The following is a 24,084-nucleotide window of genomic DNA, read 5'->3' on the forward strand; positions in this document are numbered from 1 at the left end:
CAATAAAATACATCGGTTGTGTTTATCGAAATTAACTTCTAAGGAAAACTGACCATATAAAATATCGAATATACTCAAGGCGTCACAGTTCGCGGTGAGAAAAGAACATAAGTTGACCATTCGATGGCGCCACTTTACACAGTCCTGTGAAATATGTGATGTTCGTAAAATCCATGAATCGACGATTGGATATGAAATCAGAAAAACAAAGTATGTATGTACTTAAAAGGAAAGAATCGTAGGTAGATTCATTGTGGTGTAGTTTTACGTCGAATGTATACGAGAAGAAAATTTGTATGGTGAATCGATACTGAGAAAAAATTATGTGTTTCTTGTTATCTTAGACTGTTTCCCGCGCATTCTACGTTTCTCTCTCTTGATAAACGTTTTAGTCAATAGCCATGATTCAACCTAGTGAAATTTTTTATTATATTTTTTGCGATTTAGTATTTTCTTTTTTGTTAGAATGTTTAAGGACGTATGTATAATTATACGTAGCTCATTAACTAGTGTTAGTTTATTCATTTCCATATGCTTATTCGCAAATAATTGATTTCAATGTTTTGAATGATTTGATATGAAATAAAACAGTTGTGGTATATTTATTGGTATGTTTACAAAGATTTTGCATCTTTCACGATTGAATATCTTAATTTCTATGTTTTTTTCTTTTGTCATTCAACGTATGTATACATATAGTACGACGTCAGCTGATTCGGCGTCACGATGTAAATACGATGTCAGGAAAGAATATGGCGCACGGTCGTATACAACTTTCGTATGTCGTTATGTTAGATATCAAACATAACCTATCAGGTGTTGAAAAAAAAACAATGAACGTTGATTTTACTGTAAACATAGAAAATATGTTGTTGTTATACTCTTATTTGTTCTTCGTAATAGGTACTATTACCTAAAGGTTATATCATGTGAAACAAGATTTAAATTTCTCATAATTAAATACTATGAAATAACTGTTACACTCCTTTATAGTATTGAAGTGGTACCAGACCACTTAATTTCTGATTTTTTTTTTTCAATATGGGTAAGCTTTATTTAGCTATAAGAAACGTTGTATATTTAATAAAATAATTGAATGCTTAACATCATACTTTCCTTTCTAGAACTTTTAGACAACTTAAGGCCAGTGTCACCGAAACCAAGCCATGAAAGAGTGAAAACACCTCTTAGTGTTACCAATACAGTGATAGAAGAGGAGGAACAGCCATTTAAAGAAAGATTTTTGAAAATTAATGTTCGTCACATTACAGATGGTCAGGTAAGGTTTATGATTCAATTAACATTTAACATAAAGCTTCTCGCATTCTTTAATGACTTCATGTTGTTACTAAACTGTTTTTTTGTATTCACAGGGTGTTGTCGGTGGAGTGTTACTAGTTACGCCAAATGCAGTCATGTTTGATCCCAATGTTTCTGATCCCCTTGTAATTGAACATGGAGCTGAATCTTACGGTGTTATTGCACCAATGGAATTTGTAGTGAATGCTGCAATTTATTATGATATTGCACATATGCGAGTTGGACACACAGAATCTGGAAACTTAGATAAGAAGCCGGAAATTTATTATATGAAGAAACCTTCACCAATTGAAAATATTAAGTGTCAGTCACCAGAAAAGGAGGAAAATTTTCCGGAATTAACGGCGGATGATGCTGAGAATGTATGCAGCTGTGCTGAGAGAGATGGAGATGCTTTCCCAAAGGCCTTTGAGAGAGATCTCGTTACTCCTACTAATCTTCAAAATGTACATAGATTTAAATATTAAACGCTAACTACATTTTTGTAATATGATAATTGTCAGATAATAAATTGAATCTTTTTCTATTTGATTCATAGGAAGAAGATACAACGACAACCAAAGAAAAAGAGAAGGAGAAAGAGAAAGAGAAGGAGACTAAAGCTGTGAGCAGTGGTGGTCAAGCAAGCAGAACATTAGAGGAACGTAGACGTTCTATGCTTGACCATCACTGGCCAGTTCCTAGCAAAGATCAATATCCATGGCCCATCGAGGATGAACAACAAGATTCTTTAAATTCTGACAAAGTAAATTAATTACTCGTTATTACTAAAACTCAGTATGCTATTCTTAATCGAAGTTCAAAATGTAAAAATGTTGATATTTACAGGTGGACTCCGCGAAGTCGAAGGTGATTCCCGAAGGCGAAGAAGGATCTCTAGTCAAACTGTCATGCCACGACTCTGGTATTGACATACGTGACCCTAATCCCTCTTTCCCAGTAGTTCAACCAAACCCCACAAAGAAAGTTTATTCAGACGCAGATATTGTCTTATCTTCAGATTGGGTCCCTCCTATTACTATTGCTCCGACGAACGTTACAACTGATTCGGTAGATAGTGGTTCTGCCATTAATGGCAGGAAGAAGGCGAGTTCTGTATCTTTTAGCTTAGACAGTAATAATACGGAGGAACCTGAGAAAGATGAGGAACACAAAGACGACGATAAACAAGAGACTCGTAGGAATAAGGTAATAATTTATATCTTTGTCATCTTTTTTATGTAATCTGTATCTTATTTTAATACTTACCATAATTTGTTTCAGATGTTGAAACGATTATCATATCCTTTGTCATGGATGGAAGGGTTAACTGGCGAAAAGGAAGATGAAAGTAAATCTGGAACTGATAAAGTTTCAAGTCTTCCTAATAGCGCGGATTCTCATCATTCATCAGTTTTCAGCAAAGTTTTCTCAAGGTGATAATACTTAGCCCTGCTAAGTTTATAAAATTTTTATAATAATTTTTTTGTAACTTATATGGTACAATAATTTTTACAAATTAATATAATACGCTTTTATATTTTACTTTACTATTCGTGTATGTTAGGAATGAGTAATTCAATGAAAAAGAAATTTGCATACTTTCTATATACAGGAAAGGTTCTCAATGTTCCGGCCTCCTTATGTGGTGTAACATTTATTTTTCATGTGGTTGCTTTCTGCTGAAATCTTTTAGAACTTAAAGTAACATTTATAGCATATCTGAGGCTATTCATAACGAAACAGAATCACATATATGATGACACACAAGCTTGGTAAAACTTTTATCTCGAAAAACAAGTTTTCCTATGAATACCCTCATTTATTATAATATAGAATATTAATTAGAAACTTGCGCGTAGATGCAAGCGGCTTATTGCATTTGCGAAACGCGCTTTGGGATAATCTTTTTTTTCGAATTTCTAAACGGAGTAAACGAATCAAAGGAATGGGCACGTGTAACATTTCCAACTCACAATCAGTCCAGACGTTGTCTTCGATAACCTTATACCATCATAGTCCGTTTTTTCAATTTTGTTCTTCCTTTTTTTTATTTTATTTTTTACGAAATGCTATCAATAAATTTGTCGCTAAAGGCGTATACCTATCAATGGTAAAAAATAGATTCCACCCAGGAGATTTCACTCATGAAATAAGAACTTGTCCTGGAATGACCTTTAGCGATTAATTCTATTTAGTAGTTACGTAAGTAAAGAAGAAAGTTGTGGCTCAAAAGGATTTGAAGGATATTGGCTATTTTTTCCGCTATTTTGAGACCAGTATGACCAATCAGACTGTGATGGTAAATCTGTGTTAAACATAAAGCTTAACTATGGTTTCCAATGTGACTAACAAAGAATATGTAATGGTGGTGGATATAAGCTCGCCGATCAACCTGGTGAGTGACTTTAGCTCGGGCCTGTTTGCTAAAACTCCCAGCGAAGAGAGCGGTGGGGGCGGTAGAGCCGGAGGAACACCTCCGCTTACCGCCTCCTCTCTCTCCCAGGACACCAGCAACCCTCAGATTTCACCTGGTCCAGGAGGGCTTATGGGGTGAGTTTGGGCCCGGTCATGAACCAGCAACTTATAATGTATCCACGTTAAAATCCACTTTCTCCTTATAATTTTTCTTTCGTATCTGCCCACTGTTGTTCCGCTCTCTTTCGCTCTCTCTTTCTCTCTCTCTTCCCTTTCTCTTGCTCTATCTTTTTCTTACTCTTTTTATCTCTGATTGGGCTGTTGAATTTTATATTAATTTCATTGAACGTTTATCTTCTTAGATGTCTAGTTTGTTGTTCCTTGTTGTTTTCCTATAATTAAGTACGTGAGATTCACGTGGAAGATCATTTCTTACCAGTTTTTTGAGCGACGAACGATTATTGTTTCGTAGGACGTGAAATTAATTCAAGTTTCTCGTAAGTTCCACTTATTCGAGCTTCACACGTATGACACTTTATACTTTGTTCTCTTTCATCTATCCTGTCTTTCAGTTGAGTTTTTAATTTTCTGTTAAGCCTTTCTCGAGATTGAGAAAGATCAGCATCTTCTATTCTCTTGCTTTCAGGTAAACGTGCCCCACCATCTTTTCAGAAACTACACCAAATAAAAAAAAAAAAAATATATATATATATATATATACCGCTTTACAAGTACCGCTTACAGACAACACACCGATCAGTCGAACACAGCGTTTTTAGTATCCCCGAGCAGCCATCCGATTTTATTTCGCCGTACATACATGCTGGATACAATTTTAACATTTATCTTGAATGTCATCGTCTCCCCATGATTTAATCGCTATTTATCATGTTGCAATATGTATATTACTCTCAGTGTACACTGCTTCGAAATTACAGGGAACACGAAACAGAGAATCTCGTGTGCTCGTGATTTTGAAACGCAATCTCTCAGATATTTAATGAATCGTTAGTAATTTTATGGTTTCCTTTCAGACGGTCTTCCGTGGGCACATTCATCAGACAACAACCGTTGACATCGTCAGGTAGCAGCAGCGTGGACAGTAACCGAAGTAACAAAACCTTGGCCACGGCACCTCGATTGGACTATCGTAGCATGGTCTCTGTTGAAGATATGCCCGAACTGTTCGTCAGTTTCGACAGTAAGTGTCCCGGAACTCGATCAGTTTCTTCATGGAACACGATATATTTCAATCTATACATACATATATATATATATCTCACTCTTTTCGGAATGATTAACTCGATGATTGTAAGATATACTGTGGCAGACTCCGCTCACGCAAACTATCTTTTTTAGTCCTTTACTGGGTGTTTCGTTTTGTTGGTCGACCGTTTTAAAGAAATGATTATTTCTGTTATGGAATAGCTATTTTTTGATCGTGTTATTATTGTTAGGTAGTTTGCGCGCAACAGATTACGTCAACAAAGAAACACCCTTTCAAGGGATCGATAACTCTATAATTAACTACGCATAGTCGCGAATACATGAAAAAACAAAAACGGCGAATAAATGATGGCAAACGGGATTACATTCCACGCACTGCACTCGCTCGTATGTATAGACGGCTTCTTAAACGATGTTATTTTGCTAGTGCATTTATTATCCTTTTCTTCGAATTTTTGAGCGCCTTTGGATTCGATTTCGACTACATGTATATCTCTCTCTTCACACCAAACTCTTATCGCCAATACAGACTAAAGGAAAGGACAATGATTATATCTAACCAAATGCGCTTACGTTACATTATTACAAGTTTAACGTAGTTTCAATATTATTCTGTATGGTTTTCAAATTTTACTCGTTTGTCATTACCAGTTTTTACATCTTGTATTCGGTGTGTCATTACCTGTGAATGTTGTTCCACGAATCTGTGCCACCGTTTCGGAGAAACAATATCGAATTGATATCGTTCCAAGTATTTTAAATACCTGACACAGATTCGAGGAACAGCGATTCTATCATGATCGTACGGGTTTGGACTCTGTCACTGTCTTTTTTACTTTTTGGTCACAGAGTTTAGACTCGAGTCCCTTCATTCTTAACCTCGTTATCGTTAATTTTAAACGAGGAACATTATTATGTCTTCAGGATTTTGAAACCCTTTCTGCCGCATCTATTTAAAGGGTATAATGTTTACAAAGTAAAGGTCTTCTATACCGTTAAAAATAAAATATGATATAATAGTAGCTTAAACTTCTATGAATAAGTTGCTAATTAAATATAATTAAACTTAAAGTTATTATGAAGCAGCAGAATAGGTTTCACGATCGTCTGCCAATGAATTCATACTAATGCAGTAATGTCATATGTTTTGTTGTCCCTCTCTAGTCCAAGCACCTAATTTTCCCGAACTCGAAGGCCTCGGTAGGTTCATACTGTATTAGCTTGCTTTTATATCCCTTTTCGTATAAATCACCATATCTCCACAGAACGTTTAGTTAATTTACATTATTTATTTCGTTGTCACCTGTTCGACACGTTCTTTTTCTTTGTGCAACATTTTTTTTTCCCCCACCTCCAATTATATCATGCAATTTGAATTTCGCACCATCGACGATTACCTGTCTTGTCCCTCGAGAATTAAAACATTTTTGAACTTTTCACTCACACGTTTCGTTTCGTTTCTGCCACTGCACCTGCACACGAATGCACTTATTTCTCTAAATATGTAATCTGTGTAATTTTCACGTCGCCAGTATACTCGATATTTGTCCATCATCGTTTAGACGTTTGTGGTTCCGGTTTTTTCACGCTCTTTATCACGTAATTTTGCTCTCCTGCGATGTTGTGCCCGTTTTCTTCGTGTTTCTAACTGTACCGTGTTCTGATTTGTACGTTTGTCTTACGATCCTATTTTTATAATATATAAATAACAGTCTTTATACAGAAAAGACATTTTTCCGATAATATTGTCTGCGATATTTAATGCGATGCTTTTAAAATATTCTTGAAAGACGAGCTTCTTGTATGACCCTTATTTTTTTCTACTTATTTTTTTTTTTTTTTATTTTTTTACTTGAAGGGAATGTATTTAATGGTATCTAAATATTGTGTGTCTTGTCGAAAAATTCATTATAGAAGTCGCAAACGCGTGTATCTGTTATCATATAATTAAGCGAATATCAAAGGAATCAGTAAAATAATCAATACCGGAAGTAGGAGGATTATAATGTGTTTTATAATGAATTGTTCTGTCGCGTTATGTAGAGCTTATACCACGACCAGCCCATTCTTGCGAGGATCCTCCGCTGTACCTGAGGCTGCGAACAGGAAGGCCCAAAGATAAGAAGATTCCCCGCTCGACGCCTATTATGAGCTATGGCAAGAAGAAGCTGCGGCCAGAATACTGGTTCAGCATACCACGTAACAGGTAAATAAAACACAAGTTTCTTCCACGTTGCATTTCACGAGCCCACAAACATTATAACACCTGTAATTTTCCCAATTTTTTTACAAGAGTTAACTTTATTCCAAAAATTCTATCTTTAGCCATTTTTAAATGTTCAAACAATTAATACAAATATTGCATCAATTATAAGTTCTGAACTTCGTCATAAGATTTCTATCTTTAATCGCTTGATTAATATCTATCCTACACAGATGATTTATAATTAAGGTAGTAGTACGATGAAAAATACGTATAACAAAATGCGTTAATCGTGCCAAGAACATCTGTTCCAAGTAATCGCAGGAAAATTCTACAACGCATTATTTAGCATTAGTGGCATAGTGCTAGAATTAAAACAAGATTCTCCGAGAAATATTCAGCTTCATTCATTATACAAGCGCGACACACGAAAAATCGTAGGTCCTTGGATTTTCAAGAGAAATTCGGTTCCACGTAGATCATCTCCCGCGAATCGTTTCTTAAAGGTCTGTTCCCCATCCTTCTCTATTCTTGCCATTTCTCTGTACCATCGTCGATTTCACGGAAGGAGCCTTGGGCAACGGAAGTGACGATAAATTAATCGCACCGCCGCTATGAAATATTCTCGAACAACTTTGCCGAACGAACGGAACGAAGATAATTGCGAAATCGGGCAACGCGTTATTTTTGAAAATTTAAACGTATCGCGAGATAGAACGGCCAAAAATTACGAGCGGGCCACGTGGTCAGCTGCAAGAGATCGCAAAATAGATCTCGAGACAGCCATCGCGTTCGCTATTTATACGATCGCTTTTACGTTTGTCAACATCGTGAAACGTTCAATGTTCTCCCACGTTCGCCGCGTTTCGTTTTATTGATCCGAGCTGTTTGGACTAGCGGATGCTTTCGCGCTAATAAAATTCTTAAAAAAAGAAGCGTTAACGCGATCTTTTCTCGAGAATTGCCAATATTCCGAATTTAGTGACGATGATTTTTTAAACCGGAATTTGTATATTTTAATTTCGCTCCGATTTTAGTAAACGAAAAAGAACGTAAAGTTTAATTGAAAGCTTAATTTGATTTAGCGATATGTAATCTGTGGTCATTGCGTTAAATCCATTTATATTGTTATCTGATCAGATAATGCGTATAAATATATACAGCTCCTTTGCGGATTACTATGGTTGGCAAATTTTTATTCGATCGCACGAATACTTTATTTCTACTCTGATAACTTGATGATCGAATTCAGCAAACCAATCATGCAAATCAATCGCATATTAGATATACCGTTTTTATACGACGAAATATCAAATACTCTTAAATTTTCATTCGCTGTAATCAAATGCAGCTGACACACTGTTTTTCTGCAACATTATAGATAAAACATCGAGTTACTAAATTAGTAGTAATTAGTAAATGCATAAATTTTTCATTTTATGTTTAGCAAGTACATCGAATGAAATAGATAAATGTGTGGAAGTGTGCGAGATTAAATAGCGCGTTGATTACTTCTAGATAATAAAAAAGCGTACACGGTGCACGCGAATAGAGTGCGAGTTATCACGTGACGTGTTCAGCGTATCATCGAATGCTTCTAACGCTCGTAACTTTTCCTCTGCGTGCTCGCGTTCGCGATATTAGTCTGGCGAAGAAAACGCGACGGAATCACGCCGTGTGCTCGAATCGTTCGAAAAATCGTCTCTATTCCGTGCGAAAAATCACGTTTCCCTTCTTATAGTTACAGCAGCGAGCGAAAGGAATTTCAAAATTGGAATTTACGCACTTGAGTATTTGTAACTTTCGTACTAAGCGTTTATCACCGTATCGATAAAAATCATTTACATGTTAGATACATGTACGACATCATCGTTTCTCATTTTTCTTTTTCTTTTCCCTCTTCTTCTCGTTTTGTAAAATTATGTCCTCTAAACTCTCTTTTATTCGCCACTGTATATACGGTTTAGGTACTCTATTTATCTGCACTCCATTCATCGAATGAAAACTTCGATAGTTCTGGAATTGAATTCACTTACCTTGACGTGAACGACTATTATTTAAGCGAAAAATGAGTAAAGAAAATCAGTGAACTGTTGTTATACGTATAAGCAAGTTAACCTTGGACGTTATGTAATTTCCTCGGACGTTCTTGAAAATTACGTCTTCAACTTTTAATTTCACTCGCTCTTTCTATAGCCAGCGTTGTTCATGTTTAACAACAACGAAGAGCAAACACTTAATAATACGTGGGTTGAAATCAAATCCTCCAGCGAACAGGAACGCGTGGATTACAATCGAATAATGTTATTGTAAATAAACTGCGGATGTTTATGCCAATCACGAGAATTTTTTTTTCTTTTTTTGCGTGTAAAAATTCGCATGAAGGCACGTAATGCATGAAAATATATAAAATCTCGAAAGTAAAGTACACGTTACGATACTTGAATCAATGAAACAAATCTCTTAAACTTAGGCTTGTGGCTTTCCCTTCTTGCACTGTATCAACAGTTATATAAATTTACATAAAAATACGGGTAGATCAGGACGATAAACATTAAGATAAATGGCGTTCTAACATACAACTATTCCGCATCGCGTTACACGTGTGTTTCTGACCTGGCGAACGTTTTGTGTACTATAATAGCAATACTACGTGTTGCACGGTAGGGATAAATCGAAAGAACAGTGTCTGGTAGCCGTCACGTGATTGGGAAATTAGGTAACACGACGCAGAAGCGTATTTTCATTCCGCGCAACTGACAGTTTTACTTTTGATCTGAAACGTCGTCTAGAGCAGAGCTTCCTGAACTATGGATCGTGAAAATATTTACAATTGTCGCACAGCAGTGAAATAAGAAATATCGATCGCCTGTCATCAAAAGATCCCGAAGAACTCGCCGAGTTACTAATCGACATGATTATAAAACACCAGCTCTTTAAAAAATCGTTTAAACTGATTTTTGCTTGGAATCAGGACAGAATTTCCAACTGTTTCTAAAATTGTCTTAAACGCGCTTATACCATTTTCTACTACGTGTCCATGGCTAAACAACGTCTTCGTCGTCGTCTATCGTGAAATCAAAATATTAATTGTAAGAAACGTTTAAAAAGATTGCTCTGTTGTATCAGATATACAGCCAAGATTTAATTCTTTATGCAAATGAGAAAAGAAGTACATTGGTCACCACCAACATTTTTTCTAAAATATAAAATAACGAATAATCAAGATTATAAATGTGACAAAGAATCGTTTAAAGTCAAACCTGTTTGATTTGTTATCAATCAAAGTTTCCTTCCTATATTTATTTCATGTGCCATTTTATGTAATTTTATATAACCAGTTTCCTGTACAATTGTCTCAGGGGAAATGGAATCGCGAATGGGAAAGATGTAAGAAACCCAACGACGTTTCACGCTAATCCTCTCGCTTCATCGTCTTAGATAGACAGATATTCGAGTTGTTTCCTGTTACCTGATTGTGTACAAAGCGGTCTTCCGATGGACGAACTTGCGTGATAAGACGAGTATAATAAATACAAAATGATGGGCGGTTCTCTTATCTTCTGATTGCGGTAGACTTATTTAAAAAAAGAACACTTCTCTCGAGACCAGAAATGCACAGCAGTTTGTGGAATTTTTTACACGTATGATGGTCGTTTCTGAATTTAGGAATTCTTCTTGTATTTTTTCAGGTTCAGAGAGACAGAGACAGAGAGAGAGAAAGAGAAAGACAGACAGACAGACAGAGAGAAATTAAGGATTTAAGAGTTTCTTGTAAATTGGGAAAGGTCAAGGATTTAAGCTTTTCTTGTAAATTGCGTGGTTTGGGATTTGGAAGTTGCGTAGATCGGATTTCTAAGATTCAGGAGCTTTCTTGTAAACTAGAAGCGAATAAAGTAGACTCGATCGTGAAAGTAATTGATAAGAGATAATCTTTGCTCATTGGCTAAAAAGAATTCGGTTTTGAGAATGTTAATATAATTTTGTAAGCGTAGCACGTAACAGAGTGGCGATAGATGAAAGGAGACGTGACACTTTATTGGATAATAATAATTTCTACGTGCAATATAAATTGAAATATAAATTGAGAAGCTTCTGGCGCCAATTTTTCGATAATAATCGCTGTCCTTGAAATCTGTTAATATTCTGTGTTTTTGATAATAAGAGCAGTAAGATAAGAGGCTATTTGTTTTTCAATTCCGCACGATTAAACTTCAAATAAAATTTTATTTGTTTGTTCGTAATGACAGCAATTATTAACTCATGCTAATTTCTAATGATCGACATGATCTTATTTTACGTAAAACGCCTTTGAAACATTAGACAATAGTTATTGTAGCAACAGTTGGATACGGCGATAACGAACAGGTGATAATGATATACCTAATCGACATGCTTTGAACAATGTCGGACAATGTCAAACAGATAAAACGCTTTTGTACGCAGTACAAAAATTCACTTGGAACCGACTGTGTCCCGTACTCGTTTCACTCCTCTCTTTTAATTCGTACGTCTCGTAGAAATAACATCTGGACTACGTGCAACTCGCGATATCGCAACTCCGTGACGGCTGAGCCTTTAAAAAATCAGTTAAATTTTGCACCAGCTGCAACAAGTTTACGTCATCGTAATAAATATACATAATTCCTGCGTGATTCACTCGTCTAATTCTTGTTCAGTCGAGCGACGTGATTCTAACAAGTGTCTCTGTGGTATCCTCGTTGGTTGCATCACAGTCGCTTTGTTCTTCACCGGTGCAACCTGTTGTGATTCCTCAAGCAAGTTTCAAGGAATAACCGAGTTGCTGCAAGCAAAACGTACAAAATTTATCGAAGTAGTTCGGAGTTGGCTTCAAAGAATGATCGAGTCGTTTGACGCAAAGTTAATCAAATTTGTGAAGCTGGTCCAGTGTTCAAAAGCGTCTCGGTCTAACAGTGTTTCCGAGTGTTACAAGTTGCGATATTTTTCGAAATAAGTTTTAAAGGGCAGAGCCGAGTGGTTTAAAGCGGAAACCTCGAAATTCACGAAACTATTTCGACGTCTATAAATGTGTTGATTTAAAGAGAATTGTATAACGCGAGACTTTGGAACTTTGTTGGAACTGAGATCGCGCTGAAGGTGTGCGAAAGAAGAACCACGTGATCGTTGAAGGAAATAGGAAATGTCCTCGTACGGTGTTGATATCTGTTTTTGATATCTGAAAGAAAGTCAAATTTGAGAGACGACTGAATCTAGCGAACGAGTACCGTACCTAACAAGACAGCAAAATGAATTGGGGATTGAGCAGTGTCAGCAACGTGGTGAATTTCATTTACAACCAGAATCTCTCGAATACCGTGCAGAACATTATACCGTTCGTTAATCGAAGGTAGTAAACTGGTGAAATCGATTTCTCTTTTACTTGCGATGTTTGAGTGACTGGGTAGCTCAATGTATTTCTTATGGTTAAATATAGATAGCTAAGAATATCGTGTTAATCGTAATGTTCGTTTATTTACACTGTTGGTCAAAGCTATGAAGCCATTCGCGTATTTCATAGAATCAAAAAATTGAACGAAAAAGTTACCTTGGGTTACCTTAAACTATCCGGTAAACAATTTATTTGTATAAAGAAAATTGAAATTTAATTTGAGAAATCAGTGGGCAGATATGTGTTATCTGGCTTCACAATAGGCTTTAAAATACGACATAACGTTTATTGGAAGTTACAATTGATATTACGTTACCGATTATTGTTATCAAATCAGTGCGATAAGAGCGTTCGTAATCCTCGTCGATTCTCTCGTGTACGTTTGCCTGATAAATACACGCAAGGGAACGAGGTGAACTCTCGTAGAATAGAAAAGAAACTAGCTGAATGAGCGTCGCTGATTAATACTAAGCGTGTTCTTGGTGTTTGCAGGGTGGACGACCTCTACAGGTTTATCCATGCGTGGGTGCCGTCGCTTTATGGAGAACTCGACGAGAATTATTGGCGGGAACGGGGATATGTCTTGCTGGACACTGACACGGATCTATCACCTGAATTGTCGCCGCACGAGGCTGGGAAAGCCGGGGAATCCACCGAGGAGGAAAAATGTCGTCAAGACAGCGACGAGATCTCCGAGCTGACGAGGGAATCATGGGAGGTAAGTGGCTCGATTTTAAAACTCTTCTCGCCTAATTGGTCATCGACGGCGACGATTTTATTTTCTCATTATACGTTGACACGCTGAACGTTCGTGAAGTTAATTTTGCACTTTTACGAAGTTTATACAGGGAAACTATTTGTAGTCAGGATGATGAAGGATTAATTAATTAAGTCGGTTCCTTGAAGATGTCAAGGTTTGAATCTGATGAGATCTTGTATTAGTCATTTGCAGAAAACACTCAAGTCGAGCCAAAGAACATTCAGCTTTTACCTGCTATTTCTTCTTCAAATCTTTAATTTGTTACATACATTAATAGTTTGACAATTTTCTTCACAAATTGTCCTATCATCTTTAAAGTGGAATATACAACATAATTGAAAAGTCCTTGTAGAAGATACTGTAAGTGCGAAAATTGAAAAACTTTGATGTTTCATTGGGGAATGTCTTACATACCGACGAGAACACTGCAGTATAGAATTTATGTGCTATTTTAATCTTCCTAAATGGCTATTGACCCAAGTGCTAGAAGATGGTGTCACAACGTCACCTCCACAGAGAAAAATATAAGTACCAATAAACTTTAGTTAATTGTTGCTTGGCTTTTGTCTGTGCCACCTATCTGAATGAATTGAACACCGAGCTCTCTTTACAAATAAAAGATGGCACGTACAGACTTTTCTACAGATACGCTTCTCTTTTTCCTGAATCTGAAGTACATCAATGCATCGGTTTCCTTTTCCTCCTGAGAAACTTGTTTCTTGGCACTTGTCAAATGTTTTCTACAAGCACTCTTCAATTTCTCGAGCACGTTTTCCCTTCTAAATATAATACAATCTTATTCAGTCTTTAGAACCTTATCTCGTAGAACACATTATAAGACTCAAGAATCGTTCAGCGTGATTACGTGTAATCAACCATCGAATCAACTCATACAGACACATACGTACTTGATTTTATCCTCGTTTATCACGATATCAACATCTTCGCAATAATTTCGTATTTTCTTTGACTCATCTCGCGGGCTACGAGTCCTCTGCACCCAGGTTCGATGCACTCGTTCGCCGCTGTCAAGCATAGCCATAGTTTGATTTGTCGGACACAGTCGTGTTAACTGTGTTAACACACTGGAACATTCTCTTCTAGAATTTTGTTCCTCACGTTCGCACTTGTGTTTCTTTCGTTTCCTTTTTTCGTTGTCATCGTCATCTTAAATATTTATCGATTGGTTGCTCGTAACGCTGTGCACAGCTTCGTCTTCTCATTTCCACTTCACGTTTCTTCATGTTTTCTCGCGTCACGTTCACGCACGAAGTTATCATCGTCGTCATCATTGGATTCCATCCATCGGATCCGAGCACCGTATCGATTGTTTTTTCGCATATCTCCTTCGAGCTTTTCTTTTTTTCTGGCCGATCGGTTCTTTTTTTCTTTTAGTTTTCATTTTATCTAAACCAAGAAAAAGTTAGCGTTAGTGCTTCCAGTGCACCCTCGATCCTTGCATCGATGTTGAGAACAGTCGGAAAACTCTTGAAACTTTTTCAGAACTGTGTAGTACATTTTTATTCGCGTTGAGTAATTGAGAAGTAGCATGCAAACTGTCGAGAGCTTTTCAGAACTATCTACGCTTCTATCAGGAAGAATTTCTATTTCATTTCAAAATCTGTACATTTCTGAAGAAAACGTCCATATACGTTCGACGTGGATTATCTAAAAATGACTGGAGAACTCCTCAGAAATGTTCAGAAGTGTTTCTATATCATTAAGAGTAATTTTTCTTTAATTTATGGTTTCCTATGTTCGAAACTCGTGAGAGCAAGCTTTTAAAAGAAACTTCGACGACAATTTTAACACATTCAAGGGAATTTCTGGACTTAACTCCAACTTGCAAAATGAAAGCTTAAAGAGTCGAGAAAATTGCACAAGGAATGTGAAATAGTTTTCGATGCGAGTATCGAGGGAACCAGGTGGAAATCCAGTTAATGAAACCGCTAAAAACGGCCGATTATATTGGCTAACAGCTGATCAAGGCCCCCTACGTAAAGCTGTACAGCATCCTGAAGACGTCGAGCACATCGGCGGATTCCGAGCAGATCCAGGACCCGGAGGTACCGATTCCCCACTCCTCCGTTGTCGATCATTTTTTATTACAGAATAGGCACAAACTCAAATTGCTCGATATTGACTATGAAAGATACGCACCTCATAGATTGTACACACAGTCTGCCACACCTTCTTCTACTTGTTCTACTTGTTTCCGGATCTACCGTTGCACCGTTGTCACGCGATGTTGCGGCCTAACCCACGTTGATCGTTTCCTTTGCGTCATTGTTGTCCCAAAACGCTTTTTGCCGCTTCATTGATCGGCCGATAGTTAGGTATGTTACGGTGTACGCGGTTATTGTTGCGACGTGCATGGAGGAAAATGCTAATTAACGAGATGGATGTCAGAGGCGAAAGGAAATGTTGAGCCGAAACGATTCGAATAAAAGCGATCTTGAAATTCGAATATATCATTTGGTAAGATCCGAAGCTGCTGATGAAACAAGAATGTGGAATGTTATTAATTATAACATAGTAGAAGTTCATTTATGGGAATAAGAACAAATTCAAATGAGTCGATTAGCCCGTTGCAGGGTTCCAAGTTGCCTTGTGTCGTTTGAATTTTTGTCTTTTTAATGTCGTGCATATTTCGATTTCTTTAAATTTCATAAAATTATAGAATCTAGATGAAAGAAATAGCGTGGAGAAGATATTGAACGAGGCTGTGGAAGACGGAATTGGAGAATGTAAATTGATGGGAAAAATTTGCAAATGAGACGCGTTAACAGAAAGTTGGTTAGCGTTATCGTTAGCTAGCTTGATTAATTCGAACGAGACCTAAGATCAGATCGATCGACATCGATCAACCACGTAACCCTCGAGTTTCTCGTCAGACTATATCGTACCGATGATACTTCGAGACAGAAATAGTCGTGTGTCTTCGTCGTTCTTGAACCCCTTCGTTCGGTCGAACACCTCGCTGGGCGGTTTTAATCGTCGCCCAAATCGCGTTGAACATTCTCTTCTGTATTTAGAGCCAGACCAACGGCCTCTTCGGCTAAAATATACCCCGACGTGTGTCGCGTGTGGATATTAAACGTGCATGCTGTTCTCTGTACGCTCAGCTTTGGATTCTCACTGCCGTCTCGTCTCGTACAGCTGATCATTCGTTTAGTCTTTAGACGGATTATTCGCGGCATGATTCACATCCACTGCATTATAAACATGCCACTACACGAGAAGTGTAAAAACAGGAAAGAAGAGTTTATCAGAAAGAGTTTATCTTCGTGAAGATAAAGTGATATAAAATCAAATCTTACACGGATTCTCTGCATTTTTCTTTTTTTTTTTTTTTTTATAGATGAGAGACAAATTCCATGCTACATAGATTTCGAAAGTTTAAGTATCAAAATACCAGAGTAGTTTGCATGTTCATTAGAAGAGCTTTACTATCAAGAATCACCGGGTGCACGATACAAAATCGATCCGGGCGAAGATCTCTCAGCTCGCGGATCAAATCAATTTAGAAGTAATTGATCTAATCTCGAATGTCAACCACAACGATGCTTCGAGATACAAAGATTGCTGAAATTTTTAATAATTTCGAAATTAACTAAGGACCATTTCCTTCGAAAATTTTGTATAAAAAAACAAACAAATCGTGAAGCACGAAAATGTTTGACGCTTGTTTACGTGAATCTCGTTCCAGAAATATTCTACGATTTCCTGTGGTTTGTCCGATCGGATCGCTTTGTCTGCGCGCGCGCGCGCACGCCCAAAGCCCACGATGATCCTCATAGATCGTTTTTCATCGCGACGGAAGGTTAATGAGACCAAAATGCTTTTCGGATGATGTCGCCTGTGACCGATTTATTTCCGGAAGGTCGCTCGCGACTCGCCTACGTCACTGCTTCCGTTCGACGATGATATCGTTTGCCAAATACAGATGTTCATCGCACGTGAACAATCCTGCTTGCTCACTGCAGCAATAAAAGCAACGACTGTGAATCAATGGCTATTTTTACAACGCTCTTACTCTTTCCTAAAGCCTGTGAACGTATCCGCTGTCGAATGTTCGACGTGATGAACTTTTCATTGAAGAAGAATTTTACGCGTGACCATAAGTATTTTTCACGGAATATGAATGATAATAATCATTGAGGACGATGATAAAGAACATTGTAGCCAGTAATCGAATGATATTAAGCGTGACCATAATCGTTTCTTAAACGATTTTAGATTACGATTATCGTTTATTTGATGCCTGTTGCAGGTGACTGTAAGGATAATTAAAATTGATATATATATAAGTAGAGATTAGCGTACCACTTGGGAAGATTACAAAAATAATTACAATTAGTAATTCAAATAGGGCTACAATGTGACTATAGTTATTTACGAGTAACTAGACGGAAAAATAATTAGTCAATTATACAGGGTGTCCAAGACTGTTAATTGCCAAGGTTAAAAATAAGGAACACTGTAGTCAATAATTGGATGAAAGCAACCGTGATCATAATCGTTTCTTAAGCCAAGATTACAATTATTGTTTATTTGATGCTTGTTGTAGGTGACTGTAAGGATAATTAAAATTGATATATATATAAGTAGAGATTAGCGTACCACTTGGGAAGATTGCAAGAATAATTACAATTAATAATTCAAATAGAGCTACGATGTGACTATAGTTATTTATTGTTGGTATATACGAGTAACTAGACGGAAAAATAATTAGTCAATTATACAGGGTGTCCAAGGCTATTAATTCCCAAGGCTTTTCTCGCAAACGATAAGTATGAGGAAAAATGTTGCAAAGCGAACTACGTATTCACGACATTCTTTTCGCAGATACAAAGATGCACGTGCGCTTTTATGTTTTAAATGAATCTGTCGTATGTAAGACGGAGAAAACATGAATACAAGAATATTGCGTTACGTCGTTCCCTGTTCTCTCACGTGATATTTTACAAAATTGTAGGCAAAATATGTTCTAAAGTAATCAGTTTTCGACCATATTATGTTAGCATAATATTTTCTTTTTCCGTGGAATGACGAGATGATTCGATGTACGCTAAAGAGAGGAAGATTTTCATTTAAGACATAGTCAAGCAAGGTGTACATGTATTTTTTTACTATCGTGAACGTATGACTCATTTTGAACCATTCATATTTTCCAGCTTTCATTTTTCCCCTCACACTCGTTGCTTACTTACGAGAAAAAAGCTGATAGCCAACAGCGTGAGCAGCCTGTGTACTTATCCCTATCCTCATTTAAGGCTAATTGTAAATATTAACGTTTAAACGTTCTACGATACACCGATATTAATGCAAGTTGGTTTCTAAGGAACCATATTTCACTCGGTGTTTTTTCCATTGAGACATTTTTATGTCGAGCCACGACAAAAGATTTCGAAGATGTTGCAAATGTGCCAAGGTTATTTTCAACAGCGAATACATTGACGTCAATGACAATGGCAATGTTGAAAACTGGTCGCATAATTGTGCGTTTATAATTGGACAACTTCGAACCTGAAGTATGTCAACCATAACTCGTCGAACTTTTGGAAAACTGAACTGCTTCTCTATGGAGTAGAAAATAGATTAGTTTTAGTAGTGGGTGGTCCTGGCTGGGGTCGATGTTCTATGTCGATTGCACGTATCTCACCCTGTTTATCATATCTATACGCGAAGGGCTATCGTGGGCTAAAATTATCCTTCGTCCGTTTCTAAACTCCGTGCGTGACACTCGTTAGCGAATTCTATTCATTTTCTAATAAGAACAAAACGAACGTAAATGTACAAAGATCCGTAGGAACAGAAACGTGACCGGTACACCTCCGTCGGTTCTTTAATTTTAACACCACGTTGTGACTTAAGCTGAATATTTAAACACGAACATTTGAAAACGAAAGGAACCTGTTAGATCCGAAAGATAGGAAAGGGTTTCAATACCACGTTCTGGCTGAAGATGGATATTTAAACACGAAACAGCCAGAAAAGAAAAGAACCTGTTAGATTCGCGAGATAGAAGAAAAATAACACGTGTCGATAAAATAATAATCAAATATGTATTCCTTGGACCAGTATTAGTCACTGTAGACAATTTCTGTAGGAAACTACGCTACTAAATTTACGATCGACGTTAAAATTAAAGGAATGGGAAAGATCGGTATCGGAAAGATCGACATCAAAGACGATAAAAATTCTCACTCGTCATTTCATTCGAAACACGTGTATATCTCGGTATAATTATTCTTAGAGCCATATTCCAATGGCCACGTTCTTCTTCCTTCGAATTCGCCTCCTTTCTCCCTCCGCAAGCTTGCTCGATAACTCTGCTCCCAAAACTCTGTTCGTATCGCTCGAAAATACCAAGTGGGGATTGCATAAAGCACGATCGACGTAGAACACGCGAGCAACGAGTGGATTCTAGCCTCCCGCGGACCCTCCGTCGTGTTTCCAAAAACAAGTCGCCGTAGACGATGTTTCCGTCCTCGAGTTGTTTCACACCGTGGTCCGAGGACACGCTGGAACGCGTCACCTTCGCTCTCTCGGAACCGTGCCAACATTCCATCTTCGTTCCATTAGCTCCACGAAACTTCGCTAAAATTGCCCAGCTAGCGAGAACCATGGCGCCAGCCTGTAACACGTCGCTGGACACGGGCAGGATAAACAATGCATTCCTTCGATCGTTTCTCCTTACCATCTGTTGCTTGTGATTTCAGATATAACGTTCCTTCATTTCGAATTCTGTAGTCCGACTTGTTATTAACCTTTTCGCTGTCTATTACGAGCGTCTATGAGGCGTTCGTTCAACGATCTTGCTCGCTGCATCTATTACGATTATATGTAGCAAATGAAGTGCGATTCGTGTTCCAGATCTATGTAACAAATAGTGATAAATATAAAATACTCGATATATGAAGCATTGAGAGGAAAATGTTCGTTTCCGAAAATGCTTTATCGTAGAGCTGCAAGAATTTACAAGCAGTTGTAAGCAAGTGCAAATATTTTTATTAATTGTTTCATGGCAGTTGTAATGAACGTTCGAGATTTCTTCCTTCTGCAACAATGCAGCCTTTCATTCGTGGAATTAACGATTGTCGAATTCCTTCGAATATTCCTGACGTTGTAGAAATAATAATCCAAAATGGAGCAGAACTGGTCTTCTGTCTGTGTCACATTTTCTTTAGAAACAATTTCACAGATTCCCCGGAAATCTTTAAACGCTTATAAGCTATAAACTAATAGCATTATAAATTAAAACTCTGAGCTTCCCATACGAACCTCTTTTTACCTTCCTGCCTTATCTTCTTTATGGTTCGTCAATATCTAATTCTGCATTTGGATTTGTTATTAACCCTTTCACTGTCTATGGGTATCTATAGGCGATCGATCATGTGCCTCGCTGTATATTGTATAATAAATAACAAATTAATTCATATTCTTACGCTTACATATAAAATGCACGTGTTTTACAAGCAACTTCAAAGGCTAATAATCAAAGAGATTGAAACTACGTGTAAAAAGTTAATTTCGCTTTGAAACAGCGCGCTGCTTGAATTGAGTGATCAATCGATCCGTGCATTGTTGTTATTGTCCAAAAAGCTATGAAATCTCGAACAAGGATTGATTGAAGTGTGTTTAATAAACTGAATGGAATAGCAATGATTTATTTCGCTCATAAAATGCGATTTATTCAGTTCCTTTTTCTCCTAACGCTGGAATTAAAATCGTGTCGATAATGATTTTGTCGATTCGCGTCGATTTTTCGCCGAAATTACGTGTACTGAATATTTCAAGTATAAAATAAAAAAAATGGAATTTTCTGTACGACCTATAAATTCACAGTCACACGATATTTGTAAAAGTAAACGTCGATTAATTAATTTCTTTATTCGCAATATTTCTTATCTGCAATATTTTTTTTTATTATTAGAATAATCATTTTAACGAATCATGATCATTTTATCGAATCCATGAGAATGAAATCTAAATTGTCCGTATAGACTACGAATTCACATACAGTATCAAAATACAGCATCATGTGTCTATTAATCATGTGCAAGTCACACTTTCCTTATCGTGCGTTCGTTAACGTGCAAAATCGTGTGCAGCTCTGAAAACACAGCTGACTGACGATAAAACAGTTATCGAGCGTAAATAAGGTATGATCGGTGTCTCCCGTCAGAATTGAATTTCCAAAAATTTCCGCTGCTGTCGTTCCAGCTCTCCTATTATCCAAATATCTCGATCTAATTGTTCCTAAATGATCGTGGATACCTTGCATACGCGTTTCACGTAGCAACGAAGGTCCAATTCGACACCTCCATTGTCCAGTTGTAGCTCGAGCAACGACTAAATACTAGATGATAAATTCTTCGAATTCTTCGTCTAACGAATAGAAACGATATACATATTGAGATCGTAAAATACAGCAAACAAATAAAATAGCATTAACGATTGAGCTAATCTCGTACAGAGGTATACGTGCCCGAGTGCTAGAGGTATAGACCGCGACATAACTGTCTTTTTTACTCAATTTTTATCTTGTTGGATATTTGCAATTCAACGATGGCTCATATAATTGAGTTTTGCTGTAACGTAATAAATGAACGTTTGCTTGAATAGAACGTATATTTAGTTGTAATAATATCGTAAAAGCTGCAAACGTTGCATTGAACGATGATAAAATATTTAATCGCGCTTAGCTATATTAATTTTTTAGTTTAAACAAAATGTCACGCAGCAATGGCGCGTGCGTTTCACCCATAACAGCCTCTAAGAGTTCGCGATTAAACAAAATAACCGAACATTTAATTTCACTGATCTGTAATTTTATTAAATTATATTTTATAATTGAAAGGAAAAATGCATAGTAAACTTTCACCTGTAACAGCCTTTGTGATTTAACAGCCGACCGGTTTTACCACCTTTCCATATTTCTACCTATTAACGATCATAATCATCGAGCTGAATTTTCTACACGTTTATCCCGTATTTGGTGAGAACAGTTAAGTACGGAGTATTAAATTCTTGATAAAATAATCCTCTTTATTATCTGCATCGTGTCAGATTGTGACATACGTGACGTATTGAAATCACGTAGACCAGTTGGAAAATTATACCATGGAATTTGTCAGTAATTTTCCATGAAACATAAAAATCTGGCTGCTTGTTTGCTTGAAACCGCCATGCAGGCCAGATACGTCGGTAGACGTTCATTAATCTTCGTAATTTGCATTACCAGTCGCTTAGATGAAGCGTCTTGAGATGATTCAGAAAACACGATCTTATTATGTTGTTCGTGCTATTCGTATTTAACGCCTCTATGCAAGGATATTAGAAAAGATTAACGAGGCGTTAATTGGTAGAATAACAGCGATGAAACGTGTTTCGTGTGTTCCGTCTTTTTCTTATTTTTTCTTTTATGTGTGTTTCTTCGGGCTTGAACAACGATGGGAGATTCTTATCACGGAGTTTGGATTTGATGGATTCTAAAGTTGTCTATCGTAGATATTGCTGCTACGAGCTTCTATTCTTGGCGTTTTTGCGCATCTGCGGCTCGGCCCACGCGTAATTGTCCGCTATCAATATTACCGGACAGGGATTCTCAGTTGCATCTCCATTTCTCTCCTTCTGCTCTCCATCTTCTCCCTCTCTCTTTTGCTGTTACTTTCTTCCTTCTCCTTCTCTTTTGTTTTCTTCGATAGATAGACCGCGGATATTTATGCAAATTTATATTTTCTTAAGCGTAATTAGCCCCTTTCGGGCCTGGAAATTTTTTCTCAATCGTCGTCACGCTCACAAACGCGATGATTTTTAACGATTGAAGAAAATATTCAACGTGAAATTCCGATTCTGTTTTCTACGAATTTTTGTTAGAAATCCTTTAACGATAAAAAATTCGAATTCACTTGAGAAGGACTCAAATCCGAGAAAACGGAATTTTTATAGGGCACGAAGGACTTTAAGAAAACGCTGACGACTTCACCAATGGACGCACGTTTTATTTCAACTCCGGGAATTCTGGTCTCGAATTGTGATTGTGAAATATCCAATAACTTTTCGACGTGAAAATTACGCGGTTTCGAGCAGAACGCACTGCTGACTTTATCTCCTCTACTACATCGTGAAACGTTAACTGCATTGTCGCATGATATTAACAGAGTGCAAAAGGTGACGCGCGACGTTGCTACTTGGAAGCGTTTCATATTCTATCGGTTGTTTCATCATCGATAGTCCCACGAACATAAAAGAAAAAGAACGAATAATTAATCTCAATAGAGTTGAACATTAAATTAGTATTTTTCGAAATTATTTGCTCATATTAAATTTATTCGTTTAAATCCGCTATAACGTTATATAACTTTTCCTCATTTACGCGTGATACATACCTTTAAAAAGTATCTAGTTTTTTAAAAATTAAGGAACTATAATCGATTGTATCACCTTAACACGTTGTTAATTTTTATCTTGAATAAACTTGTGCTTCCATGCGCAAGATCGTCGCAGTTATTGTGTAAAATAACACACGTTGGTTTTTGCATAAAATATTCCATTCGTTGATATCAATGGTACTCTAATTTTTAACATACAATTTCAAATTTTCTTCTCACTCCTGCGAGCAAACAAAATGTCTCATCAACGATGAAACAACCAGTAGAACGAGTCTCGAAACTCGTGTTTAACGACAAGAGCGCGAAATATTGTCAAACACCGGTAGTTTTCCCTCCGGTTTAAATAAACTCGAGAAACGCATTCAGT

The 24,084-nt window shown here is 37.1% G+C and overlaps 1 protein-coding gene across 17 annotated transcripts in view; it reads left to right on the forward strand.

The window, feature by feature from the left end:
- Nucleotides 1-24,084, forward strand: part of LOC122567592 (TLD domain-containing protein 2) — a 278,674-nt gene that overhangs the window by 229,916 nt on the left and 24,674 nt on the right. For 9 of the 17 annotated variants that reach the window (XM_043726306.1, XM_043726308.1, XM_043726304.1 and 6 more), the window contains 10 exons: nt 1,125-1,279; nt 1,374-1,766; nt 1,859-2,065; nt 2,149-2,508; nt 2,584-2,735; nt 3,682-3,852; nt 4,752-4,918; nt 6,988-7,150; nt 13,050-13,275; nt 15,297-15,383. In XM_043726306.1, the coding sequence (XP_043582241.1) occupies nt 1,125-1,279; nt 1,374-1,766; nt 1,859-2,065; nt 2,149-2,508; nt 2,584-2,735; nt 3,682-3,852; nt 4,752-4,918; nt 6,988-7,150; nt 13,050-13,275; nt 15,297-15,383 (2,081 nt within the window). Of the gene's footprint in view, nt 1-1,124; nt 1,280-1,373; nt 1,767-1,858; nt 2,066-2,148; nt 2,509-2,583; nt 2,736-3,681; nt 3,853-4,751; nt 4,919-6,987; nt 7,151-8,788; nt 8,938-10,262; nt 12,516-13,049; nt 13,276-15,296; nt 15,384-24,084 lie in introns of those variants that run through there. The other 8 variants (XM_043726298.1, XM_043726297.1, XM_043726299.1 and 5 more) reach the window with 8 other exon arrangements.

The sequence above is a fragment of the Bombus pyrosoma genome, linkage group LG5 (assembly GCF_014825855.1).
Source record: "Bombus pyrosoma isolate SC7728 linkage group LG5, ASM1482585v1, whole genome shotgun sequence".
NCBI lineage: Eukaryota > Metazoa > Arthropoda > Insecta > Hymenoptera > Apidae > Bombus > Bombus pyrosoma.